Source organism: Hemicordylus capensis, chromosome 6, assembly GCF_027244095.1.
Source record: "Hemicordylus capensis ecotype Gifberg chromosome 6, rHemCap1.1.pri, whole genome shotgun sequence".
Classification (NCBI taxonomy): Eukaryota; Metazoa; Chordata; class Lepidosauria; order Squamata; family Cordylidae; genus Hemicordylus; species Hemicordylus capensis.
This window is the reverse complement of record NC_069662.1, coordinates 94719840-94747384: the sequence shown is the minus strand read 5'-3', so window position 1 is coordinate 94747384 and position 27545 is coordinate 94719840. Positions and strand designations below refer to the sequence as shown.

Below are 27545 nucleotides of genomic sequence, written 5' to 3'. Positions count from 1 at the left end.
AGACCAGCTCTCCTCTCCTCTCTCTGCTCCTGGCAGTAAACCTCCAAAAATACCTCCCCCTTTAAATGAGTGCACCACTAATCCCATTCTTCTGATTGTGAGTTGCCACAGCCCAGCTCCGCACTGTGGTGACTTGTGAGGAGACCCCTGACCAGGAGGCTACAGCAAGCCTCCCAGCCTCTGGGGTCTCCCCAGAATGCCCCACAAACCTCTTGGGGGCCAAGTGGCCCCCGATCCCTGCCACCCCTACTTCCTCCATGATGGTGCCGCTGATTGTGCGAGTGGCCAATCCAGCCGCCCAGGGCGAACTCCGTGATCATCTGCGGGGAATGATGGTTAGCCTCTACTCCGGATCGTGTGTAGAGCCTCAAAGTCTCTTAACTCAAACTGTGAAATCAACTAGTTAATGCATTTAAAAGAAATTTAGGGTTTTTCTGAGGTCTTCCGAACACAAAGAGGGGAACCAAAAAAGAATGTGTAAATGTTGGTACTGCTAGTCATTCAGGGACATGCTAGCGTGTCACTCTAGTATATGCTGAGAAGTATGTTGCATTGCAGTACAAGAATGTCCCACACTTAATCCTCAACTAACTGTGAATCATGTTTCCAATCATTATACTATTTCATCAATGACTTATGATCATTATTGTCATTTGGTTATGCTTTTGCTTCCTTTTCTGATTTCTGGATAGTTGTGAATAAAGTAATAAAGTTTGTAGGTCGGTAATATTTATCCCTTGTTGTTAAGTACTTCTCCAGAAATCTAGACAATGTAAATGTCTGCAGATTTAACAGGTTCCATTTAAATTTGATTTTCCTTTATCTTAACCTGTTTTGTTTTTATTTTGCTGCTGTCATTTCAACCTTGGCAGCCTTAGTAGAACAAACTAAGCTATTCAAATCATGCCGTTGAAGAACAAGAATACAGACTTGATTGACATGGATTTGAGTTGCTTGAGGCACTAGGTCTGTTTGCTCTGTTGTACTTGTTCTCTGTGGTACACATTGTTCTTTATTCTGTGAATTGGTCTCTTGGGTACTGGTGAGTCAGTGGTCTTGCCATTGGAAAAGGACTGGGTTTAATGTCCTCCTAGAGTAATTCCGCTGTATAGCCCTGTTCAAACATTATGCTGTATGAGCGTACAGAGGTCTGTACACTTGTACATGTTTTTGAGTGAATGTTTGGATCTGGGTACAGGCCCTTCAAATGCATGGTACAGATAGGAAGTGTACTGCTGCACCTGTGTTCAACATACTGTACTTGTGTACAGATCTCTATCTGTGTACACTCGTACATATCACCTGGCATGTGCAGCTGCCAGGTGAGTGCCGTAGCCAGGGCAGCCGCCATGCAGGATGCGGGGGTGGGGGTGGTGTCACAGCTCCTGGTGTTTTCCAGGGCTGGTGGTATCAATGGTAATGACTTTTAAAGGTACCTCTTGCTGCTGCCACTGTCTGCCTTTGATTACTACTACTACTACTACTACTACTACTACTACTAATAATAGTAATAGTAATAATAATAATTATTATTATTATTTTAGCTTTCAGCAGTGTTGTAGACAAAGAGGAATTACACAGCAGGACTCTGAAAGACCAATTTCATACACATTTTTTTGCAAATGGAGGAAGCCTTTGAAAACCTGAAATCTATTAAAATGGAAATAGCCAAAGATATTTTATTATTCTTATTTGTATTTGATATATGATAAGATTTGACATTCAAATATAGCACTGCTGCAATCATTTGAATGTAGTCTAAAATAATGGGAAATTCTATTAAGTTAACTGGCCTTGCAGAATTGCCACAATCTAAGATATTGAAAAATTTATATCATAAAATTTGCATATGGGATATATAATACCCCACTGAAATATTGTTCATGCAAACATTTTTGTTGACAGCCCTCTAAAAACCTTTCAGCAATGTGCAAAATTCAGAGGAGACCATTGCTTCATTCTTTCTTTTCAGAACACTTTCTCAGCTCTTTTGTGATTACATTTGAAACATTTTTAAACACTATTAAGCTATTTACAGAATTCCTATCTTTCTAACTAAGAGTCTTTAAGCATGCTATTTTATGAAAGTTATATTCATAAAGATAGAATGAATATAATTTACTCATGGGTAAAGAAGTGTACATTGAGAGTGCTTAAATAAATCATACATATTCTGTTATACCCTTTATATAGTCTCGCCTAATACATCAGTCAGCACTTAAACTATGACCTTAAAGATATTTAGTAAGTCTTGTTGAAACCAGTGGGACAATATGGCATGACTATCCCTTCTTTCAGAGAAAGCAGGAGCTTGAAGCTACAACAAATGCAGCCTCAGGAAATTATAGTGCCACCCAGAAAGGTCCTTCTTCATGGCTTGTCAGGAAAGCCAGACAGTATGAAAGGGGTAAAGATAGCATGAAAAGATATGTATATGCTATCTGATGCTGGCATACTCAGCTGACTAGTTAAGGATCTGTGTGGAATCGTGAGATGGATTTTTCCAGTCTCCTCCAGCTCCTGCCTGTCTGGAAGTTCTAAGTAGTCTTAGTAGTACTGCATGCTAGATGAGGAGGCAGGTTATTAATTACCTAAAACTCCTTTGAGTTTCAGAGCCATCTCACCTACCAGGGGCGTAGCAAGGTTGGAGTGGGCCCAGAGACAAGATTTTAAAATGGGCCTCCCCTCACTGAAGCTCAGCTCATGAAGTAAAGAAATCTTACATGAGGCTGAACAGTGGTAACTAAAAGAATAGTAAAATATATACATACATACATATTTTTATATATCTGTATCTATTCTATGTGCCACAATAGAACTTCATCCTAAATCGTTTTTTAAAAGGTTTTGTAAATTGTGGGTGATTTAATGGTACTAGAGAAAGACATGCTGTTCTGGTAGCTCCAGGTCTTAACACTCACATCAGTTTCGGAGGATGAATACAACTGAAGGAAGCCCGGAAGGGTGCGTGGCTGGGGGAGTCAGTCATGTGACTTGCCTCTGGGGGCTCCTCCAAGGCAGTGGGGCCCCAGACAACTGTCTTCCCTTTCCGTATTATAGTTACGCCCCTGTCACCTACCAATGTTCAGTAGAAAACATGGTTTGCTAAGGCTTGTTTATTACTTGTTTCTTCCTCACATTGTCAATTCTTGAAAGACAAAATTCTGGCACCTGTGAAGAGCCAGGCAGGTCAGAGGCAGACCTGCAGATCAAGGGCTGGATCGCAGCAAGTGAGCTGGGACAGCCCAGGAGTAAAAGAGTTAAGTGCACGATTGCATTTGCTTACATGTCGTCTTCTCCCAAGCAGTATGTCCACATGATATCAAGCCAATGCAAATCAGCCCAACACAATCCAGATTGCAACCGTGTTGTAAGCACAAAGCAAGAAGTGCATACAGAACTGATAACATGAGCACATGAGCCCAGTTGTAGAATATACAGCAAGCAACAATTATGACAAACGTGTAGTGTATGTGTGTTGCCTATTAAGAAAGTAAGTATTTTGAAGACATTCTAGAAAACAGTGGTGATGTGGGGGATTTGAGTAACCACAGTGACTAAGCCAGCCAACTTAGCTTCTTCTTGCCACCTGCCACCTATTCTCCACTGCTACCCAAACCCAGCACTATAATAGTCATAAAAAATAAAACACACAAAAGCTCTTATTTGCCAGTGACATCCCACTGCCATCACTCTTGGTGCCATACCAAAAAGCAATAATTTAACTGTCAGGGATCCCTCAATGGACCACAAGAGATCAGGCTGACACTTGGGAACCTACGCTCCCAGTATGGCCGGTGTTGGTCCCTCCCGGCCTTGCAGCCCTGGAGGTGGCTGCTTGCCCCGGCCACGGAGTGTCTGCCTGGCCCCCCCAGGATAGCAGTGTGCCCTCACTTGGAGACGGTGAGTAATTGCAGGATCAGGGGCAACTTGTGCGAGATCTTGGTCTGCGTTCTCATGAGACTTGCCCCACCTGCCAAGGGTTATATAAACCAGAGCTGGCCAGTGATGAGGGGCCAGTCCAGGAGGAGAGCTGCCAGGAGATGGAGCTCTTGGAGAGCTGGAGGTAGCAGTTCCCTGGGGCATTCTGTGAAAGGAACAGGTTGACACACAGTGGAATAGCACTCCCCCAATGGCCATAATTCTGAGGCCGTCTGGAACCCTCTACACAGGAGGAGGTGAAACCTTACATTAACTTTCCACACATGGTCCTTCTACCATTAAGTATACACACTTCTAGGTCTCTCTCATTCTAGTATGCATGTATGCACAATGGACATTGGCACAAAATAAATAATTTAAACAAGAAATAGGTAAATAGGAAAACAGACAGCACATCACCAGTTGTGCTCAGACCATCTCTGGATAGTTGGAAAACTTAGTTGGAGCATCTTACAATCATGGTAAAGGAAAATGTGGAGGTAAATGTGATATTCCAAGGATTACACAAATAAAGAGGAGGCATCAACAAGTGTAGATCTGGGCCTTGTCCAAAGTTTATTGGACAAACAAACTTGTGATCTGTATGGCAGACCAAAAGTGTTTTTTTCCACAGCTTGAAGAAACTTGTCAACAATGTTGTTGACATGCTATGTTTCCATTATGCTGCTCAAGTATTTATAAAGAATGATGAGGAAATGAAATGATTCTGCAACCAATAGTTATTGGGAGTACCTGCTTAGGGATGGACTTACCAACAAGATGACGGAGTGTTTCCAAATGCCCAATACTAGCTTCCGAAGCTTAAAGCAAACAATAGTTCTTGATGCATGTTTATGTTTAACACCCTTTAAGTGTGTTATCAGAAATGTGTGCTTCAAACATTGCATCCGGCTCTGCTTTTGGGAGCTCAAGTGGAGGCGGTAGCCAGGGGTGCCTTTGCATGGCTTCAGCTGGTGCACCAGCTGCATCCCTTTCTCGAGAAGACAGATCTGGCCACAGTTACCCATGCCTTAGTCACGTCATGGCTGTATTACTGTAATGTGCTCTACGTGAGGCTGCCCTTGGAGAATATCTGGAAACTGCAGCTAGTGCAAAATGCGGCAGCTAGGGTTTCATCTGGAGCTGCCTGGTGGGAGCACATCACACCCATTTTGAAAGAGCTGCACTGGCTACCAGTTTGCTTCCGGGTCCAATTCGAGGAGCTGGTTTTGACCTTTAAAGCCCTTAACGGTTTGGGCCTGAGATACCTGAGGGACCGCCTGCTCCCAAGGGTTGCTGCCCGCTTGACGAGGTCATCTGAGGGGGCTCTGTCTGGGTGCTGACAATGAGGGAGGCTTGGTTGTGCATGTGGGACAGGGCCTTCTCTGTTGCTGCCCCCAGACTCTGGAATGCTTTCCTGGTGGTTATTCACTCCTTGGTCTCCATCACAGCTTTTAGTAAGCATGTTAAATCTTGGTTTTTTACCCAGTCTTTTATTTGATTGTCTCTGCTGCTGCTCTTTATACTCTGTATTGCTTTTATGCTTGTGTTTTAAATTTTTAATCAGATTTGTTTTATATTTTTAGCTTAATATATTAATTGTGTCTTTTTTACAATCTTGTTTTTATATTTTGCTGTAAACCACCTTGGGATTGTTTTAATGAAAGGTGGTATATAAATTTAACAATAAATAAATAAAAATGTACATGCTTTGAGGATCACCTTGCATATAATCTGTTGCAGACTTTGAAGCATATGCCTGAAGCTGCCCTAACTCATCAAACAGATAGCTTTTGCAGGTCTGTTTATTTAATATGTACCTCTTGCCCACCTGAAACTTAGTACATATGTTATCATAGTTTGATCCCTTAGTATAGATTGCCAGTTACCTTCCAGTTCTGTATGTATCACTGTGTGTCAGATGAGCTCTAAGGGGGTGGGGGGAGTGCTCTGTCTCCTAGCCAACAATTGATCTAACTGGTTGCAGTTACCAACATCCTAATGAAGTGCCCTGAGGGCTGCACAACTCTCCAGGATACATTTCTGGAAAGACTTTTGGAAGGAGGGGAAAGAAGCAAAAATCTCTGCCCCTACTCCCTCCATGCATACTTGGCTGTGAAATAAGCCTTCTTTGTAGCTAGTATGCAGTCTCCTTGCATGAGGACAGCCATTCTTCCACTCTCCTGCAGCTGTGGGACATGTGGGCCATTGTAGTATTGTGGGTGGGGCACAGGGCCAGAATAAGTTGATTGGAAGTGTCAGGCAGCTTGTTTCCAAAGAATTCATTCATTCATTTATATTTATATGCCACCTGATATGTGTATCTGTAGGCAGTGTACACAATTTAAAACACAACAGATATAAAACAGAGTTTAAAACAATTTAAAACAATTAACAGATAGTTAAAACAATCACATGGGATAAAAACAGTTTAAAATTAATTTCAATAAATTAACGAGAGAACAGGTGTGTCTTCAGGGTCTTTCTAAAAGCAGTAAGAGATGGAGATGCTCTTAATTTGAGAAGGAGCATGTTCCAAAGTTTCAGGGCAGCCACAGAGAAGGCCTGATCCCACGTCGCCACCAAATGAGCCGGTGGCAACCGTAACCAGACTTCCCCAGAGTAATCATCTGAGCAAACATGCTAATGGGGCAGTTCAGGCAATAAACCAAAGTCATTCCCAATCAGGAAGAGTAGTGAATAGGACTAGGAGCAGAAAATCATCATGTGAGGCTAGATCTGGAGAGATGGAATGCTGTAGCTTTGAACAAATAGAGGTATGTGGAAATGAATTTGCTTCCCAAAATCTTCCTTGAAATTTCTGGCAGTTTTTTATGTTAGAAGAACATAAGAACAGCCCTGCTGGATCAGGCACAAGGCCCATCTAGTCCAGCATCTGTTTCACACAGTGGCCCACCAGATGCCTCTGGGGAGCCCACAGGCAAGAGGTATGTGCATGCCCTCTCTCCTGCTGTTGCTCTCCTGCAACTGGTTTTGAGAGGCATCATGCCTCTGAGGCTGGAGGTGACCCACAGCCACCAGACTAGTAGCCATTGATAGACCTGTCCACCATGAATCTGTCTAAGCCCCCTTTAAAGCCATCCAAGCTGGTGGCCATCACCAGATCCCATGGCAAAGAATTCTATAGATTAATTATACGCTGTGTGAAAAAATACTTCCGCTTGTTGGTCCTAAATTTCCCAACCTTCAGTTGCACTCAGTGACCACTGGTTCTACTGTTGTGAGAGAGGGAGAAAAATTTCTCTCTGTCCACCCTCTACACTCCATGCATGATTTTATACACCTCGATCATGTCTCCCCTTATTCGCCTCTTTTCCAAGGTAAAGAGCCCCAGATGCTGTAGCCTAGCCTCATAAGGAAGGTGCTCCAAGCCCCTGATCATTTTGGTTGTCCTCTTCTGCACCTTTTCCAGTTCTACAATATCCTTCTAAAGATACGGTGACCAAAGCTGTACGCCGTACTCCAGGTGTGGCTGCACCATACATTTGTATAAGGGCATGATAATATTAGCAGTTTTGTTTTAAACTCCCTTCCTGATGATTCCTAGCATGGAATTAGAATTTTCACAGCTGCGCATACTCAGTCAACACTTTCAATGAGCTGTCCACCACAACCCCAAGATCTCTCTCCTGGACAGTCACCGACAGCTCAGATCCCATCCCTGTATATGTGATGTTGGAGAGTTTTGCCCCAATGTGCATCACTTTACACTTGCTTGCATTGAACCGCATTTGCCATTTTGTCACCCAGTCCCCCAGTTTGGGAGCTCCTCACAATCTGTTGTGGATTTCACTACCCTAAATAGTTTAGTGTCATATGCAAATTCGGCCACTTTGCTGCTCACCGCAACTTCTAGATTGTTTATGAACAAGTTAAAGAGCACTGGTCCCAGTACGAATTCCTGGGGGACCCACTTCCTATCTCCTTTCATTATGAAAACGATCTGTTTATTCCTACTCTCTGTTTCCTGTCCTGCAACCAGTTACTGATCCACACATGAACCTGTCCCCTTATTCCATGACTGCTAAGTTTCCTCAAGAGCCTTTGGTGGGGAACGTTATCAAAAGCTTTTTGGAAGTCCAAGTATACTATGTCAACCGGATCACCTTTATCCACATGCCTGTTGACACTCTCAAAGAACTCCAAGAGGTTAGTGAGGCAAGACTTTCCCTTGTAGAAGCCATGCTGGTTCTCCGTCAGCAAGGCCTTTTCTTCTATATGTTTAACAATTTTGTCCTTTATTCTTTCCATCAATTTACATGGCACCGAAGTTAAGCTGATCGGCCTGCAATTTCCCGGATCCCCCCTGGATCCCTTTTTGAAAATTGGAGTCACATTGACTTCTTTCCAGTCCTCTGGTACAGAGCTTCATTGTAGGGACAGGTCATGACCCCTGCTATAACTGAGCAAAGAGGCACCTTTTAAACGTGGTGATTCTCTTTATTTAGCAGGGGGAGAGCAACTGGCCCTATCCAACACCAGCACAGTATCCCTCCAGTGGCTGTTGTTGGTGTCTTTCTTATGTTTCTTAGACTGTGAGCCCTTTGGAGACAGGCAGCTATTTAATTAATTAATTAAATTTCTTTATGTAAACCACTTTGGGAACTTTGGTTGAAAAGCAGTATATAAATACTTGTATTCGTATTCATATATTTTTGCTAGGAGATCAGCATTTTTACATTTGAGTTCCTTCAGAAATCAATGGTCTGACTCAGTATATGGCAGCTTCCTACGTTCCTATGACTCAGTTTACACAGAGAAATAACAAATATATAAGATGGATCCCTGTCCCCAAAGGGCTCACAATCTCTCAGAAACACAAGAGGATCTATGCTCTGGAAGTGCGGACAGCAAAGGTTCTTCTCTGCCCACATTGCTTCCACAAATTCACATCCAGTTGACTTGTCTAGGGTTGTGAGCGGGTTCATGTCCCCTCTGTCTTGAATTTGAACTTGGAACCCTTTGTCACTCGCTGTGATGTGTTTAGCAACGTTTTTGCAGATAAAATATCTTGTATTCGCACTGAACTAGACTCCACAGTTACTGCACAGTCTATCGTAGAGGTGCCCAGCAACCCCTCTTGTGGGATAGAGCGACCAAGGCAGTCTCAGTCCCATACCCGGGGCGGAAGCCAGATTGAAAAGGGTCCAGATAATCCGTATCATCCAAGACCCTCTGCAGCTGGGACGCCACCACACGCTCTATCACCTTGCTGAAAAAGGGCAGGTTAGAGACCGGTCTATAGTTGTCCAGGTTGGAGGGATCAAGGGAGGGCTTTTTCAGTAGTGGTCTTACCACCGCCTCTTGAGGCACGGTGGCATCCTGCCCTCCCTTAATGAGGCATTAATAGTCACCTCCAACCATCTACCTGTACCCTCCCTAGCAGCTTTTATTAGCCATGAAGGTCAAGGGTCAAGAGCATATGATGTCTCCCGCACACTGCCCAGGATCTTGTCCACATCCTCAGGCCGCACCAACTGAAAAGGATCCAACAGAACGGGACCAGATGGTACCAGAGGCACGTCTGCCGGAACTGCCAAAACTCTGGAGTCCAAATCGGCACGGATACGAGCGACTTTATCTGCAAAGTGGCAAATATATGTCTCAAACCTTTGAGACAGGCAGTGCCATTGGGATAAGGGATTGCAGAATACACAGTCATGACTGATTTGCAATTAATAGAATGTGCCAAACTTGTTCTATGACTAGATTATGTAATGGAATTCACTTTCCATCATAATCGTCCTCAGATACATCAAGGACTGACATATACTAGGGGGAATGTTCTTTTGGGCCTCTTTGGTGGATATATTTTCCTTGACAAATGTAGCAGACTAAGGCCGGTTTGGATAATCACTGCATGACCATCAGCCCATTGTGTGATGAGGCACGACTGCATGCATGTTCTACCAACCCCCAGGGCCACTGTATAATCACATGGGTGTGCAGTATATTCATCATCACATTTTAATTACACAATGAAGAGTGGTTTAGCTTGCCCCCATATGATTATTCAGGAACAGAACAGCATGCTGGTTGGGGGACATGAATCTACATGGTCATCCTCAAACAATGATTGGCCATATCATACTAGCCAGTCCATACATGGACTCATTTCCCCTAGACAGAGTGGCTGTTTTCATGAGCAGGAAAGATTGGGCTGAGGCAGTCAAGCCTGGGCTTGGCTGCCCGTGAGAACTGCCGGGATCCACATGGATCCTGGTGCTGCCGTGGTAGTAAACCAGCTTGTGGAGCCTGCCAGTTAGCCAAGGTTAAGGGTGTGCCCTTAAGAGTGTGCCCTTAACTTGCACTAACTGTTTGTGTGCACCCTTAACACTAACTGTTCTACTTCCAGCCAGCGCTGGCACAGGAGCAGGCTCCCAGCTGTTGCTGTGGGGATCCCTACAATGTACCGTGCACTCCTGCGATACATTTTGGGATTTCTGGGGGCCAGGATGATGCGTCCTGACCCCTGCATGGACCATATGGGTGCGCGATCCACTCACCAATCAACATCTTGGTAAGCGTCTGTGAGGAAGGTAAAATTGCGCTGCCTTCTTCCCTCCTGTTCTCCCAAACAGTTGTGTGATTGGGCCCAGAAAATACTGTTAGTGATCCTGGGGCATCTTTTATGTCTCCTTGTGTGTAATATTTGTCTAAAGTTGTCTGTTGAACAGAAACTCCTTTCTGCCACTTATTTATTCCTGGTCACCTGCAGTTTGTATTTTGTGGGTCAGGGCTTTTGAGTTAATCATCTTCTCATTCTAGTTCAGTCCCAGGTTTACAGTTCTTTGCGTATAGTCCTGGGAATAACAAGTGTTAAGATATGTGTAGGAATTATTTATATGAGAGTTTCTGTTGGGATACATGCTGGAATTGGGTTTTATTATAGAGGTTGAAAGGCAGATAGATGTGGTGGAAAAGCAGATTTGCAGACTGAAATAGATAGCAGCTTACATGTATTTGAGCCATAAATTCAGGTTCACAAAACCAGTTCACCATGTTAAGTTTTCCTGAAGAGTCAGCTTTGAATAACTTTGTGACATAACCACCATGTAAATACTGTTTTTGTGAATTGACTTTGGTGCTAGTTTAGTTCAAGTGCAATAGATTTGATGGAATTTTGCAAGCTGTCCCTGCTTATGTAGTTTTAAAATCACAGGTTAATCACAGTTCAAAATGTATTACTTAGATACAAGATCTATTGATTTTAGTAGAGTTATTTACAGGAGGTTGGCTTCCAAAGCACACTTACTTAAGAGTAAGCAGCACTGACTAAGCACCATGACATGACCAGTCATGTGTGCTTGTAACTGCAAGTCCCAGTATTCACAGGAAGCTTGATCCTGTCCCTGGCCATGGCTGTTGTGGTGCGTAGAGAGGCAATTGCTAGTAAGGCAAAGAATAGTATTTTCCCAGTGACAAAAGAGAGCAGCATGAGCAGTGGATAAATGTGACATTCCTCCATATGGGAGAGAGTTAACTATATGTGGCATTGAATGTGTCACTGGCCCTGATGTACTCTCACTTTCTTTGGTAAATAGCAGCTGGATAAGTGCCCCTACCAGTTGAGACTGTCATGAGGGTAGGATGCTTTAACCGTACTCGACCGTGGATCCAACCCAGATCACCATCCCCCATGGCTCAAATTCGTCAAGAGAAAAAGCACTCATTGGAATTACTGGAAGCTTTTAACATGGCAAATAGCAGCTGCAGGGGATTCGATCAGGACCAGTGATGCTCCCCACCCCCACTACTGTAGTTGCAATCCATGAGGGGTCTGATCAAACTTCTATTTACTGAAGAAAGCTGAAGAATCAGGACCAGTGACATATCTTATCTCATGTGTAGTTTGGCCCAGAAGTGCTGCCTTAAGCGAAGACAGAGATGGGCAAAATACTCAGAAAAAGTATTTTAAATACAAGAAAATGTATTTTTGATACAAATACTTGGTAAACAACCAATAAAAATACAAAATAGTATTTTAAAATACATCTTAAAATACAAAACACAATGCCGGAAATAAGGAAATGCCCTGTTTCTTTTTGCTGTTTTTCTCCATTCCCACCAACCTCACCCCATTTTTCAAAGGAACATTTTAGGCAGATCTTTAGAACTCAGATCTCTCAGATACCATGTGATCCAGACAAATTTCCAGTTAGTTTATGCTTGGGGACATGTTTAAATAATTGGGGCGTGGGGTGTGTGTGTTAAAGCAGAAATTCTGAATAATCATATTTTGTTACTGCTCTCAACAAATTTCCAACACTCAATCAGATCAATAATTAAAAAAAACAGGGGCATAGACTTTTCACTTTCTGGTCAGAGGGGACAGGGTGCATGGGAGGAGAGGTCTTGTAGTAGCAAGCATGAATTGTCCCATTTGCTAAGCAGGGTCCACCCTGGTTTTCATTTGAATGGGAGACTGCACGTGTGAGCACTGTAAGATATTCTCCATAGGGCAGGCCTGCTCAACAACCCCCCCCCCCAGCTGTTTTTAGACTATAACTCCCATAATCCCCAGCCACGGTAGCCAATATCCGGGGTTATGGGAGTTGCAGGCCAACATCTGCAGGAGGGTCGAAGTTCAGCAGGCCTGCCTTACATGATGGGACTGCTCTGGGAAGAGCACCTTTATGTTTGCATGCAGAAGGTTCCAGGTGCCCTCTCCTCCCTGGCAGCAAAAGTGCTGAGAGAATCTCCTGCCTACAATTTTGGAGAAGCTGCTTCCAGTCTGTGTAGAAAATACAGAGCTAGATGGACCAAGGGTTTAACTCAGTGTAGGGCAGCTTGCTATGTTCCTTCCTATGTTCCTATGGCTTAACCTAGTCCCCAGGACAGGCACAGGTGTAGTCATCTATATGCATTCATTATTTATATATTTCTAGAAATAACTCTTCATCAACAATTGATCACATAGTTTTAAAAATGGAATATAAATTGAATCTCACAATCTAAAATAAATCAAGTAACTTTTTACATGAATTAAGTGAATCCTCTGGTAGAGCTGCCACCAGTCTCCTATAAGACAAAACTAACATGAAAGCCTTCCCTGTTCTATCTAGAACCAGGGTGGACTCAAAATATAGCCAAAATGCCTTAAAATCTCTTTGGAGAATGTAGCCAGAGCAGGCACAAGGGAGACAGAACAGAGCACACTTCCAACTAGATCAAGTTTAAAACAACCAAAAGCTAGCTCTCAGGTCTCAAATTGCAGTTCAGAGAACAAAAGCTTTCATCGTGATGAAGTCTGCACATTCCCAGGAGCCAAGCAGCCTGGTCTCAGCTAACAAAGCTATACTGACACCAAAGCATGTTGGAAACAGCAACCTCAAGAGTCCCTTCCATCACCTAACTTGAGGTTAACTATCCCCCCTTGGAGATAGTCAAAACAATCAAAGGCTTAGTGTTTCTCCTTCAAGGTAGAGTTTTCCGAACAATAGGACAATTCCTGACAAACAAGTGAGACAAAATAAATCCACAAAAGCGGTGGGCAAGGGCCCAGGCTAAAATTGGCTTTTGGAATTGAGGGAAGTTCTGATATGAAACTGGAATGTGTTTTTAAGCCAAACAAAGGCCCATTCTGTCACTTCTCCCCGACAACCTGTTCCAATTTGGAAAGTGTTTTGCTGCTGGACACTCCTGAAAATGGGGCAACACACAACATCCAAAAAGTCAGGGTGGCTTAAACATCACCAGTGGGTTTCGGGGAATACTAGACTCTTAACTCATCATGTAGCCTACATAGCTTATGGTGCACGCTAGGAATAGCACAACAAAGTACAAAACATATAAAGGATCAGATCCCCAAACAATTCCCATACAGTGAACACAAAAAAGCACTGCAAAGGATTTTCAGCAGTGTAGCATGACATATTTCTCTCATTTCTACAAGGCTGTGTGTAGCCCGCTCCAAGAACCTCAGAGGCAAGATGCCTCAAAATACCAGTTGCAGGAGAGCAGGGGAGCAACAGCAAGAGAGGGAGCATACCCTCAGCTCTTGCCTGTAGGCTTCTCAGAGGCATCTGGTGAGCCACTGTGTGAAACAGGATGCTGGACTGGATGGGCACTGGACCCTACACATAAGAAAAATTGGACCTTTTCCCAGCCACACAAACATAAGGATTTTCAGTTTATTTCACCTCTTTGCAATTAGGAAGCACATGAAAATCTCTCACTCTCTCCCCCACCACAACCCTACAAAAGAATACAGTACCCAGGATGGAACAAGATGGAACCCCCATTCCCCAAATGCCTAACAATCATGGTAGCTGCTGGCTGGGAATCATACTTTGATTCCCAGCCAACCCAGATCCCAAAGAGTTTACAAAGAGTTTTTAAGAAGATAAAATAATTATTTACCTCTTGCCCTCTTAACTGCGCTTTGCTGATTGCTGTACTATACTGTAGGCCAGACCAGAGATGGACAATGTGTAGGCAAATCTCAACTAATCCACATGTCTGCAAACCCTCTCACCTTCCAAAGAGCTGAGGGTGGAATTTGCATCCCAATGTGGGTGTTCACTGATCATTGAAATACATTAGCCTGGTCATTTCAAACTTGTCAAGCTAGCTATCACTTGCTTTTCTCCTTGTTATACTACTTCTAATCAGAGAATCCTAGAGTGAAAGGGTGTGCTTCCTAAGAACTTGCTTGCTGAGTTGCTACAAAGACAGCACAGGACTGACTGATGAACTTGAGCATACAAGCTTGCTGATGCTAATGGTCTGCTTGCTTGCGATAAAAAGGCAACCCCTGAAGCAAAAAAACCCAAACCCCCAAATCAACGATTGGCTGGTGTATTTTGGTTTTGGCAATGTATTTTAAAAAGACAAAATACCTGAACAAATGTATTTTAGATACAAAATACTGAAGTATTGAAAATACATATTTTAAAATTTATGTATTTTAGATACCTCCCATCTCCGAGCAAAGACATCTGGATCCCACACCTACAAAATGGGAAATAGCTGTGCATTTATTGTTCAATAACATGACTGTTTGGAAAGGCCCCTAAGATTAGACATCTAGATTTTTGTGGGGATCAAGAAACTATCTTCTTTATTGTAGGTTTAAAGAGCAATTTCTGAGTGCATATTGCATGTAAGATTGTTATAAATGATACTCATTACATGCACTTTCTCTCTCTCCAATGAATGAAATGTTTGGTCTGCAGGGGAATAAGCAAAGGACTATGAATGAAGATAGTGTTTATTGCTCTCATGGCTAAAGAGATAATTGCAAACATTAAAAACCCCATCAAGATGAGATATGATTTCCATATAGAAATGTGTGTGTGTGTGTGTGTGTGTGTGTGTGTGTGTGTGTGTGTGTAAATCAGCACTGAGCGCTGATTAAGGAACTTGTCTCTCAAGTCAGCAAAGTGCTAAGGTACAAATAGCTTTCTGTCCCTTTAAAAAAAGTTGTCAGCAATACAAGTCTGAAAAATTTATGATGTAATCCAGCATTGTTTTGATTATGTGAAAATATACATCTCTTTGTTTTGATTAACATGTTTAATTATGTTTTGAAAATCTAGCTCTGAAAGCCATACTGGCCTTTTAGAACTAAAGTACAAGCGTGTCCAGGACATCATTAAAATATTTACCTGTTACACTTAATTCTGAATACAGGATAATGTAGCTGCAACTCAACTCCATTTTAGGGTCCAGTAGATGATACACTTCATTGTGTATTTAGAGATAGGTGCTACCTGGAAATATGAGTCCAATTCAAACCAGGACTGCAATGTGAAGAAAGGCCTCCAAATATTACCCCCTGCCCCCACATGTAGTTTATCCACCAAAAATCACCTTCCAAAGCTGCTGTTTGCCCAAAGATGACATTGGTTTTCAAGATGCTATTGCAGTAAATAGCATCTTTGTAAACAAATCACTTTGTGAGTAGGTCGTTTTTAGCAGGAAAACGGAACAGGAGGGAAAGGGTCAAACCCTCACTTTACCCACGCTATGGTCCTTAACCAGATCCACCCCACAGTATTTATTTCTATGAAAAACAAAACAGTGGGGATAAAGTATTAATGTACCAACATTTTGACCCCAATGCACACCATTTTATTTGCTGTTGAACAAGTCCAAGAATCAGACTGTTGAGGCTTTTGAACAACGATCCCTGTTTCTGATTCAGTTGGAGAGTCTGTTCATGTAAAGTCTATTTTTCAAAGACCTTTCTTTGCCTGTTGTTTCTTGCCATAGATAAAGTGAAATAACAAAGATTGTAATGTTGGTGTTGGATTTTATTTAAAAAATATAATTTTTCTTGCTAATCAGTAGACTTTATAGTGAGAAAGGAATTGAATTATTGTCTCTGTATTGATTTGTTTGCAAGGCACTTTGACCACTCCCATTGCTTGTGCTAGAGCTCCATTGACTTACTCGATCAAAGGGCAATTATCATACTGCTTCTAATAAGTTTCTGATAATATTAAACTTCAAGGGCGAAGATAACATTTATACTGTTGTTGCATATAAAACAACAGAGTGTGAGAGAAACATATTTACAATACCTTCTGGTAATGGTCTGCTCAGGTATGCTATGCCTGAGTAGCTCTGAACATAGTGTTAGATATGAGAGCGAGAGAGGTTGGTTTTGAAAAATAAACTTTTATTTGTAGTATTAATTAAAATACAAATTTCGATCATTTCTGTATAGAATCTAATTAATGGGTCTTACAGTTATTGTCTGTCACTGTTCCCACATTAGAACCTGCTGTATGTTAGAATTAGCTAGTCTACTTTTTCCTAAAGATTTAATGAAGGTTTTTGTGATTGAGTTGTCAGATTATCGGGCAACTGCCAATGCCAGCCTTAAATCTCCAAAAGACAGCCATGATATTTCAGTACTTTGTAAATGTTTCTGTTTTCCTTTTAACCTCTCGCTTTTCATTTTAACCAAACGCCCATCTGGTAACAACATTCGCTACAAACATAGCATAATGCATTTCTGAAGCAATAGTTCCTTCTGTCTCTCTCCCTAAGCAGTCTTTTTCTCCTCACATCCCACGTTATTCTAAGTTCTACCTAATTTCCATTGCTCAGAACTGTTAACTCCCTCTTAGACATTTTAACAGCTCTATCTTATTAAATCAGCTCATTTATACCTGTATTAAGGTCACTTAAAAAAATAGCACTAATCCTCAAAATTGAGATTGAAGCTTTGGTTACAGAGCAGACATTTATTATTATTTTTTCCTTAGCAACAATATTGATTTCCATTGAAGCAAACAGATGAGCCTTTTTTAATGCAAAGTGCTAGAATTCACTAAAAAGGTTAAAATTGAAGTGAGTAATCTTCGGCACATAATATGCAATTGTTAATTTTAGCTCTGTGCGTAGGAGCTGTTATGACTTGAACAGCCGGCTCTAGCCTTCATTAGAGAAGAAGCACACAGTTTTTGAGACAGGTGGAGCTGGATCAAGCTGTGAAACTGATTTGCTTGAAGCTGGTCATTAGTGTTAGAAATCTGGTCTCTATTTATTTTATCTTTTAACCCTACCATGATTATAACCATTATTATTGGTATTTACTTTTTGTCTTTTTTTCCCTTCCTGCCAGGTTGATGATGATGATCTGTCAAATTCTCTAAAGGAACAGCATGGCGATTGGCACTCTGAACCATTAATAGGGTCATGGGACTCACATTGTCATTGATCACTTGTGTGGATTTAACCAGTGAGGAGCAACAGAAACTGATAGAAAGGAATCAAGAATTAACACAGCACTGAAGGTAAATGGCTGCTTTGTTACATACCTAATAGCAGAAGAACGTTTAGTTTTTGTGGATTTGTACCAGGCTCACAAGTCCACATTAGGTCTGTGAGGACACTGCATATGTATATATTGTTTGAGTACATTGGGGGGGAAAGTAGAGTTATGGGTTAAAATAAATTCAGACTATAGAATTAATGCCAATTATATTTCAACTTTTGCGAAAGAGTGGCTTTATTTTAGATACAAGTGCCCTGAAGCTAAATTGCAGGGGAATGTATTTTGGTGGCTTGGACAAAAATATGTTCACAGAATAGCTGAATACTCCAGACAAATAACTAGTTTGTTTTATTGTTATGAACCTAGTCTTTAAATCATGCAACTTTTGCCCCAGTGCTCATATACAAAGAAATACAGAATGGATATGTTTTAAAAGAAACTCATTGTTGCAAGTCCCCAGTTCTTTGCAAAATCTTGTTCCACTTCAAATTTTATGGAACAGCTCCCTTTCTGATCTTTCTGTTAAATTTCCAGAGCAAATGCTGCAAGAAAAATGTATACCACTCTTTTTGAAATTGAAAAAACCTCAATGCACTTTGTATTTTCCTTTGAAATAAACAAAGAAAGGAGACGTTAAAAGCTGTTCATTGTTAATTGCAACCTGTAAAAGAAACATGAAGAAGAAGTGTAGATTGATCTAATAACCATTATTAAATAGTGAGAAGGGCAAATACCAAAATCTGTTTTGAAATAACTCCTCTTCTCCACTGCACTTATTTTTTCTTTTAAGTTGATTCTTCTTAAAAAGGCAAAGGTGGCGGCTAGAGAACAAAAAGTGCTAAATTATTCATGAGATACATTTGACAACTGATCAGTAGGGGAGATGTCAGAGGGGTGTTTTATGGGTAGAGAGAGGGGAAAAAAATAATAATAGGCTTTAACTTTGAAAAGCCATTTTGAGCTCCTGTACAACAGCCTATTATGAGCTGAGAGCAATGCCGTGCAGTTAAGATATCTTCATCAGAGTCACCCTGCCAGGGGCTTCCAGGAGGATTTCCACTGTGCTGGAGTGACAGGGGGTTTGGAAGAGGCTTATGATTTTTATAATGGAGCTGTCAGTTTGATGTCTAGAAATGTTGACCAGCTCATCTTTATTGCCAAATTTAGAATTAATGTTTATATTGAATTATTACCTCTTCAACCAGATTTAATTTTTATTTCTTGTAGGGAATGCTATAACCTTTTTGTGTGTACACAGAGGAATGACTGACTGATAGGAATGTGCAGATTTTAAAAAAGAGAAATGGATATTCTAGTGGTGTGTGTGTGGGGGGGGGGATGTTTCTGGTCTACATGATGCCTCTCCAACCTAGAAACATGAATAGTTATCATTTATTTGGTCTGTAAACTTCTTTGAAAAATAATTCCACTCTGTCCTTCCTTCTGCAACTGTGGGATGAAAAAGCTAGGGTGAGAATTGCAGTGGCACCCTCACATTTGTATTCTCTACTGCCATGATCATTTGTTCATGTTCTACTTGTTTGCTTTTTACTCAACGTTCACCTAGAGTACTTCATTCTATTACTTTCTGCTGAATTGTACTGCCCAAAATTCTTGAGTTTCTTATTATGCTTTGTTAGTTTGTAATGAAGGAAATAAAAATATATCTCATGGGAATAAAATGGCAAATTTCACCCACTATTTTGTTTTCTAATGTCTTGACCTTCCAGGTCATCACATCTTGTTCTTTTAATTTCTATCTGGGAGAATGTCTGAGCAAGGTAAAGCAGAGGAAGTTGGAAATGAGCAGGACTCAGCCATCTCCCAACAAGAGAACTGCATCAATAAAAATGAAAGCTCAGAGGCAGATGAAAAAGAGGAAAATGGCCAGGTAAGAACAAGAGGTGACATTTCTGTTAAAGTATTGAGTGGACATTTCTTTTGGCCATTTTCTCAGTCTTTCACTTTGTTAGAACTTTTCTTTGCCCCTCTTTTCATATTTGGAGTATGCTTTGCATGCCTGAGCTTTCCCCTTCCAGTTTAAAAGATCTGCATTTCTATCAATTACATTCATATTGCATTATCACCATTGTTATCCTTGTGTTGAAAGGCTGTGGAGCATGCTTCAAAATACAAATCCAGCTAAATACATATCCAAACAGGTTGGAACTACCCCAAAGGCAAAACTACTGGGATGCAATAAACTCTTGAGAAACATTTGTGTGGATGGAGAAAGAGAGAAATATATGTGAGACAGTGTGTACTTTTGGCAAAACTATGTACTGTATAGAAGTCTCATACCTATTATCTTAAGCCAAAAAATTGTTATGATAAGAAATATTAGCCACAAATTCATATGATAAGAAATATTTTAATCATCACTAAAATGTCAGGCTGTTTTAAACTTTAGTTAAATACATATAACAAGGAGAGAAGATTTAAAACAGGAAGAATTCAGAGGAAAAAAGACTTTCTTTAGTCTTACCATTAAAAAAATGTTTTTATGTCTGTATAAAAATACAAATGATCATTGCTTGTTACCATTGGTGAGATTAATGCAAAAGCTCCTTAAGCAATCACTCCTGGCAAGTTATTTGACAGTCACTACATGAAACTGGTACTTCATGAATGTTTTAATAAAGTGTTGTTATTCCTGTTATGCATATTTTCTACCCATAGTCATGCACTTGCTGTTTGTCACTTACCGTTCACAGAAACGAGGTGCTAACCAGAACCAGCAGAAAAAGAGATACAAGGTAGAGTTTTCTACTGCTTTCTCAGTCGTGATAAACTGGCTTGGAATGGAAAGTTACATGCATATGGCTGATTATGAAAATGTATTCCTGTTTTTTAAAAATTTCATTTGTGCTCTCATTTGTTGTTCTAACATCAGTGGGCTTTCATGAGTTATGAGCACTTATTTCCCCTTTTATATTTTTGACATTATTCAAGCTGTTGGTGTCACTCTTCACATATGTATACTTGTGTGCTATGCCATTGGAGAGAGGAAATTTTCTTTTTCCTGTTCTAGATAAATTTATATCTGTATGAACAGATAGTTTCCAAAGCTTTGAGTAGTGGTCAAGCTCAAAGATGAAAGATGGCCAAACAACTTTTTAAAAATCCTGGCTGATTTTATTATTGAGTTCAAAAGATTGAGTGCAAAAGAACATCATACATAACAAGTGTGATGGTTTAGATCCTTTTTTGGTTTTATGAACTTTTTCATGTTTATGGCTATATTTGGATTCATATTAAAATCTGCTTAGGAAATAAATTACTCTGAGCCTTCTCTGTGTCTGTACTTCCCACCCCCTCCTGGCGACACATACTGCACGTCAGTCACTTTTTCTTTTGCTACAATAAGGTTGTTACTTATTTATTTGAAACTCAGTATGGAAGCCTATGTATATACTTATCAGTGTTCAAAAGCGATTTCCTTTCTTCTTTCTATATTTCAGTCAGGAGGAAAAGGCAAACTGGTACGGAGTCTTGCTGTATGTGAAGAATCATCCCCTCGTTTTGAATCAGAAAATGACAATCAGGTATCTAGAATTATTACCATTAGATGCATGGTTAACGTTCCCTTTTACTTGCATGACTACATTGAATATTTGGGCTTTAAAGGCATTTCCTGGTTTTGGGAAACCAAAATCACCTTACATGAGAGTGCACCTGAATTTTTTTTTGAAGTTGTCTAGTTTTTAGATTGTACTTTATTTTGAAATAAATGAGTAGCTCTACAGTATGTTACAGGGTGTTATTTGCTCTCTTTTTTTCCAGACCCCCTGAAAATTTCAACAAATGGAAAAGAATTCAAAAGAATTCAGATTAATTATTTTTTAAAAAATTCAAAAAAAGATAGAATTGTTATTTTCTCTAAGGCTATCTCTTTTAACTCTACACCAGGCATAGTACTGAGTCCAGTCTGACTTCTAAGTCATGCAAAGTCCATTATGTGTCAGTTCCCCAAAAATGATTTTATAGTAATAGTAAAATTCTTGACCCTCTCTAAGTCATAGTGATCTAGCAAAAAAAGTGCTTTGTATTCCATATGGTTCATTTTCCTGGTTCTTGGTGCTGATTTTCCAATATTGCGTGTATTTGAATTAGCCTGTTTTGGTGTTGTATACCATTTACTCCAAAGAAAAATATATTTGGCTCAAATCAGGAAAACTCAGTCCAATAGATTTCAGAATTTTGTAAACTTCCCATTTATTGAAAAAAAAAATTCTCATGTTTTCTTACCAAAGCAAATTTAACAAAAACATAAACAAAAAAGTTTCTTTCCAATATGTCTTACTTGAAGACGCAGATGCATTATTGAAGAATGAGATCAGCCATAGAGAGGGAGAGGAGACAGAGAATGAAAGGTTAACTTTTGTTAGCACAAAACAAATATCACATTTAAGTGTACTTTCTAAGACATTCCTCTATTAACTTGAAATGAAGCAAACTAAACTCTCCTCTTTGGACTCTTTATAATGGAGAGTTTATTCTTTATTCTTTTTCTTTTCTTTTGAAAGACCAAAAAAACCCACCACCCCATATCATATTGAACTGTGGGGTTTTTGTACTTTCTCGCTGCTCTACAATGACATTTATGCAGTAGGACAATAAACAGGTTATTTTCTCAGTTGTGGGTAGATATGTTTAAAAAAAAACACACAATGCTTTGACTCAACTTGCATTATTAGAATTTGTGGCTTCTGTTCTGCATTTTACTAGTGTTTTCTATTGCTTTAAACTGAGACTGAAAAGGAGAATAATATAAATATATCAGACTGTATTAAATGTCGCATGGTAGCTTCTGATGTATTCCCTGTAAAGGAGAAGGGAATGTTATATTTCATGGAGACTAGCAGGTTGGGGGTAAGTACCTCTTCTAAACTGCCCCCAAAGCCAGACAGAGGAGGGTTCTGATTTACATATCTTTTTGTCCCTGCCACTGTTTGGTCCAGTACAGTGGAGAATTCTTTGACCATCTTGTAAAGAGTGCAGGGACTAAATATTCAGTGCCATCAAAGTCTGCATCTTAAGGCTAGTTGGCATCATATAGTAAATTAAATAGGATGTGAACTTGATTTCATTGCTGATTAACTTTGCACTGGGAAACCTAGACCTGTGCTCTCCTCCTTGAACTGGCTAAAGGATATTACAAGCATTGTGCCAATGGAAATTGTTTACTTTTTGGAGTTAATTTGGATTTTTCTTTATTAATTTATCTCAGCTGTTTACAAAGCACAGGATCTAAATTATTAGAATGTATAGTACATTGCCAGTACTACAGAGTATGGATTGTACTACAAACCTTATGTTTGTATTATATTTGAAAATTTGCCTTGATTTTCCTGTGTAGGAAAAATCTTGTTACCTGTATTACTTGATCTTGAAAGCTTACCTAATCGCACTCTCTGTCCTTTCTTTAAAAGGAATGTTTCCTCTAATGTTATATTATTGGTTTATTAGTGTACTATTGCAAATTGAACATCTCCTGTTGTTCGCTACACTTATCCTGTATGAATGTATTTATCAACGTTGTAATTTTACTATTGAAAAAAAAATCAATAAAAAATGAATATAAGAAACAACCAGTAGATTGTTTTCACGACTCTGAAGCACTTCTGTGTGTGTTTATTTCAAATGCTATGAATATGTAGAAATGATATGTTATATGTATGGCAGAAAGTATATGCTTTATGCTTATGTGTCTGTTTTTTGACTGTATGTGTAGTCTGTCTTTTCCATCTCTTTTTAAAATGCAAGTACACTATAAAAGCCACTTTGACTTCAGGATAAAAAAACTGAAGGTGACAGAGCTAATTAGAATTATTTATCTGATTTGAAGAGGTAAAGACACAATTCCACTTTACCAGCTAAGCAGTTTATTTGGAGGGAACTTGCAACAGTAATTCAGACATAGTTACTAATTATAAACAAAACCTTACAGCAGGGCATTTCCCCCATAAGTTGTAGTTCAATGACTACAACTTGAGTCATGGACCATAATCTAATATAAAGTTGTGTGAACTTAAAAGCCATTGATTTTTATGAGACTCAAGTGTGCATAACTCTGTACCAGATTGTGTTCATGAAAAGGAAAAAAGTCAATCAACAAAGTTCCCCCTTAACATTTACATGTTATAAAGCCTTATCTAAGAACTACATTTTCAAGTAGATGTTAGTGTACTAGTTGATAGGTGTAGTAATTTGAGATATATGTTGAAGCTACTAGACCCTCTCAACAAAACATATATCTATGAAAAGTGTAAACATCTGAGATATTTCACTTGCTAGCATTTATAAAACCAGGCCTTCAGACTGCTAATAAGTTATATATTTAGCATAAAACTACTAAGGCTCTGCTCAGCACATGAAACAAATTACACTTCTGAAGGCACATGATTAGGATCAGACTGCAAGTGAGCATTTTATATTTTAGGAAATGTAAATGAATTTACACTTCTAATTAAAGATAATAGGTTTAACACAATCATGTCCCTGTTTGTTTTTATCTGGCACCCCCTGCCCCCCCCCGCCCGGTGCCAAGAAACACCGGTAAAATAGGTGTTTCTTGAAAGAGCTGTGTAATAAAGAATTTCTGGTGCTATAACATAAATATAGAGTTAACTACTAAAAGAACAGCATCATATTCTAACTCCCTAACTCTACACATAGTGAGTCCCAACTATTTACTTTGATTCAATCTGAAATTACTGTAAGATAAGTGTGCTTAGGCTGTCACGGCTTTTGTCCTCAGTACATTTACTTTGAAATGCCTTCTGTTGATTTCAGTGGAACTTATTCAGAAGCTTAGGATTCCATCCTTAAGAACAGGATGCAACTCCTAAACACTTTTTGTTAAGGACTTTTATTTTAAAGTGCTTCCATTATAATGTGAAAGTGCTTGCCATTGATTCCAGTGAGACAGACTTACTACAAGGAAATTAGACTTACTTTGAAGCAAATAAAAGTTAGGATCAAGAAGCTTATCTGTTCACTAAATTCTGATTCTCAGAAGATCATCTCAAATATACCTCATGAAGCAAAAATAGTCCCTAAGCTATTATTTACTTTACTTTAACTTTACCAAATAATGTTTGGCTTCAGCTTTTCTAAGCGTGCACTTCATCATGCAGTTTGGAAGGCATGCCAAGTTTCCTGAATCTGGCCCTAAATTATTACATTTTTTTCAACAGGAATCAATACAGCTACAGCTTTCAAGTTTCCCCAGCCTACAAGAAGAGGATAAATCTAGTAAAGATGACTCTGAGAAAGAAAAAGAGAAGGATAAAAACAAAGAAAAAGATAGAAACAGTGAAAAACCCAAGATAAGAATGTTATCAAAAGGTGAACAAAAATATTTAAATCATTGTTTAATCATTTCTCATGGTCACATCTTTTTGATGTGTGTGTATATGCCTGTATGTATTGGAGTTGATTTGTGCATATATTTAATACCCTGTATGTGTTTGTGGGGTTGTAGTAGTATGTGTATTTGTTTTACATATTGTTTGTGGAACGCATATGATATGCATTTAATATATACCAAAGTTGCACAATTTGTGACCCGCAGACTTGAAACAGAACCCCATCCTTAACCATGTATAGCAGATTGCCGGGGCTCAGCTAAACATCCTGGTTTAGCTGGCTGCCTGGCACTGCAAAAGCAAGGGGACCATCAGAAATCTGGCAGACTGGTTCAGCTTCATGGTTCATAAATAGTGCCAGTCTAATAAACACTCATAGAACTTAGAAGAAGGAAATATATTAAGGAGGAGGAACAATTATTTTGCTTTGGGTAACATGGTGAACCTGGCTACTCATATTGACCCTTCAAGTACCTGCCTGAGATACAGTGGGCCTCCGTTTTGTGCATTCCTTCCTCTGCTGACTTCCTCGCTGCAGGGAAGAGGAACAAACAAGCTGCAGCATCACTTATTCAAATGGATAGAGAATCTTCTAATTTACTTGTTACCTTATTTCCATAAAGATAGAAGAAGGGATGGGATAGGAGGAGATTTCTTCCACATCTTACCTCAAATAGAATCTCAAGGGCCAAGTCGTGAGTCAAAAGGTGCAACTCATTAAGCCAGTTTCTGTATTTGGGACTCTTCCCTTGCCATTCCACTTAGAGGATTTTTATGGTGTGTGTTTGTGTGTGCATGCGAACAACGCACACATTGGTACATGATACTAAAGACCCTCTTAATATATTACACAGAAAAGGATGTATAAATGTCTGCCCAATTGTGCTAGCAAGACTGTATCATAGAACTCATTTCTAGTGGCACAGTACACTCTAAAACTACATCCATATTTTCACTCTGATCCAGACTAGGGATGTGCACAAACTGCGTTCCAAACTTGTGCTGCAAACCAATGCCAAATTGACTTACAGTGTGTGCTACCTATACACTTACACATCTTTTTGCTTGCCAGTGCATTATGGGATCTGGGCTATTCTAGATCAGGGGTTCCCAATCTTGGGCCTCCAGATGTCATTGGACTACAATTCCTATCATCCCCAGAAACAGTGGCTAAAGGCTTGGAATAATGGGAGTTGTAGTCCAACAACAGCTGGTGACCAGAGGTTGAGAACGCCTGTCTTAGATTATTCTCTCAGCACTGCATATTATCAATTCTAGAATACAATCTGTAAAGCACTCTGCCAGTGTTTTCCTTACAGATCTAAATGTATCGTGTGATAGTGAAAAGAGTGTTTTATGTACCGTCCAAAAGGATGGACATATCATAGGTGAATTCTAGAAAATGGATCAGTCTAGGTCCACTGTTTAGAATGGAAATGCCCTGTTGCCATTAAGTGATGTGTAGAAACTCTTGAGAGATGTGCTAGTATATCAAAACTCTTTTTGCTTTCTTCAAATTCCTCAGATTTTTCCATGAACAGAAATCTCCAAATTCACCTGGAAACTTTCTTTTAGCCAAAAGTCAGTGGTAACTTAATAACACATTTCTGAATTGGTCAAGTTAAAATCACATCCGTCCAGCTCCATCTCAGATGGTCCTGAGTGTTTTCACTTTGTGCATTTGCTTAGATTGTTTTATGAGTCTCACGTTTATGCAAGCAAATCCAGACACCCCAAATCTGTTACTTAACACATGCAAGGCACATTTGTTTTTGACAGTTGAAAGAGTTAGGGAAACTGGATCAATACATCCCTTGTGTTATTCTAAAGCACAACACTTTACATTCATTACCAGTTGTATTTGGTGTGGTATTCTGTGAATTGAAAGAACAGATACCTTCCCACTGTTCTGTGGAGTAGTTGGGCTAGTGTAAGTCTCAGCCTATATATTCCAGGTGCTCTGATGGACAGCTGGAGAGGAGAAGAACTTTACTTCACACAATTTTTTTTAACCTGTTTAAAATGAAATTAGTAATATGTTTTTTTCAGACTGCAGCCAAGAATACACAGACTCCACAGGCATAGATTTGCATGAATTTCTGATTAACACATTAAAGAATAATCCCAGGTAAGTATCTCTCTTTTGTGTGGTTTGAGATTTTAGTAGCTGGGAGCAATGTTATGTTAGTTCTAGAAACTGTGGTGATCATGGTGTGGAAAATAATAACGATGATGCTATGAAGGCATATTGATTTTAACAAGAACCCCTATAAAAATCAGCATGTGCTCTGTAGGCTTTCCATTTTCCCATAGCTTAATTATTTCCTCTGTGATATAGTCCCCACCTCCTCCAACTTTGCAATACAGCATCTAAACAATTAAAACAAACGGCTGCCGTGTTTCTCAATGTAGCTAATATGCAGTCTGTCATGACAGCTTCTGAATGCAATGCTTTCAGCCACCCTAAATCAAACATGATGAATTTGATATCACAATTGTCTGTA

General features: G+C 39.8%; 1 protein-coding gene across 21 annotated transcripts in view; it reads left to right on the top strand.

The window, feature by feature from the left end:
- ARPP21 (cAMP regulated phosphoprotein 21) overlaps positions 1-27545 on the top strand; it is a 381834-nt gene that overhangs the window by 194073 nt on the left and 160216 nt on the right. For 17 of the 21 annotated variants that reach the window (XR_008309905.1, XM_053262075.1, XM_053262076.1 and 14 more), the window contains exons 2-7: positions 17519-17690; positions 19402-19562; positions 20386-20427; positions 21133-21216; positions 24871-25021; positions 27091-27169. Coding sequence is in view for 20 of the 21 variants with exons in the window: in XM_053262075.1 (XP_053118050.1) it covers positions 19440-19562; positions 20386-20427; positions 21133-21216; positions 24871-25021; positions 27091-27169 (479 nt within the window). In the remaining variant the exon portion in view is untranslated. Of the gene's footprint in view, positions 1-17220; positions 17245-17313; positions 17430-17518; positions 17691-19401; positions 19563-20385; positions 20428-21132; positions 21217-24870; positions 25022-27090; positions 27170-27545 lie in introns of those variants that run through there. The other 4 variants (XM_053262079.1, XM_053262077.1, XM_053262072.1 and 1 more) reach the window with 4 other exon arrangements.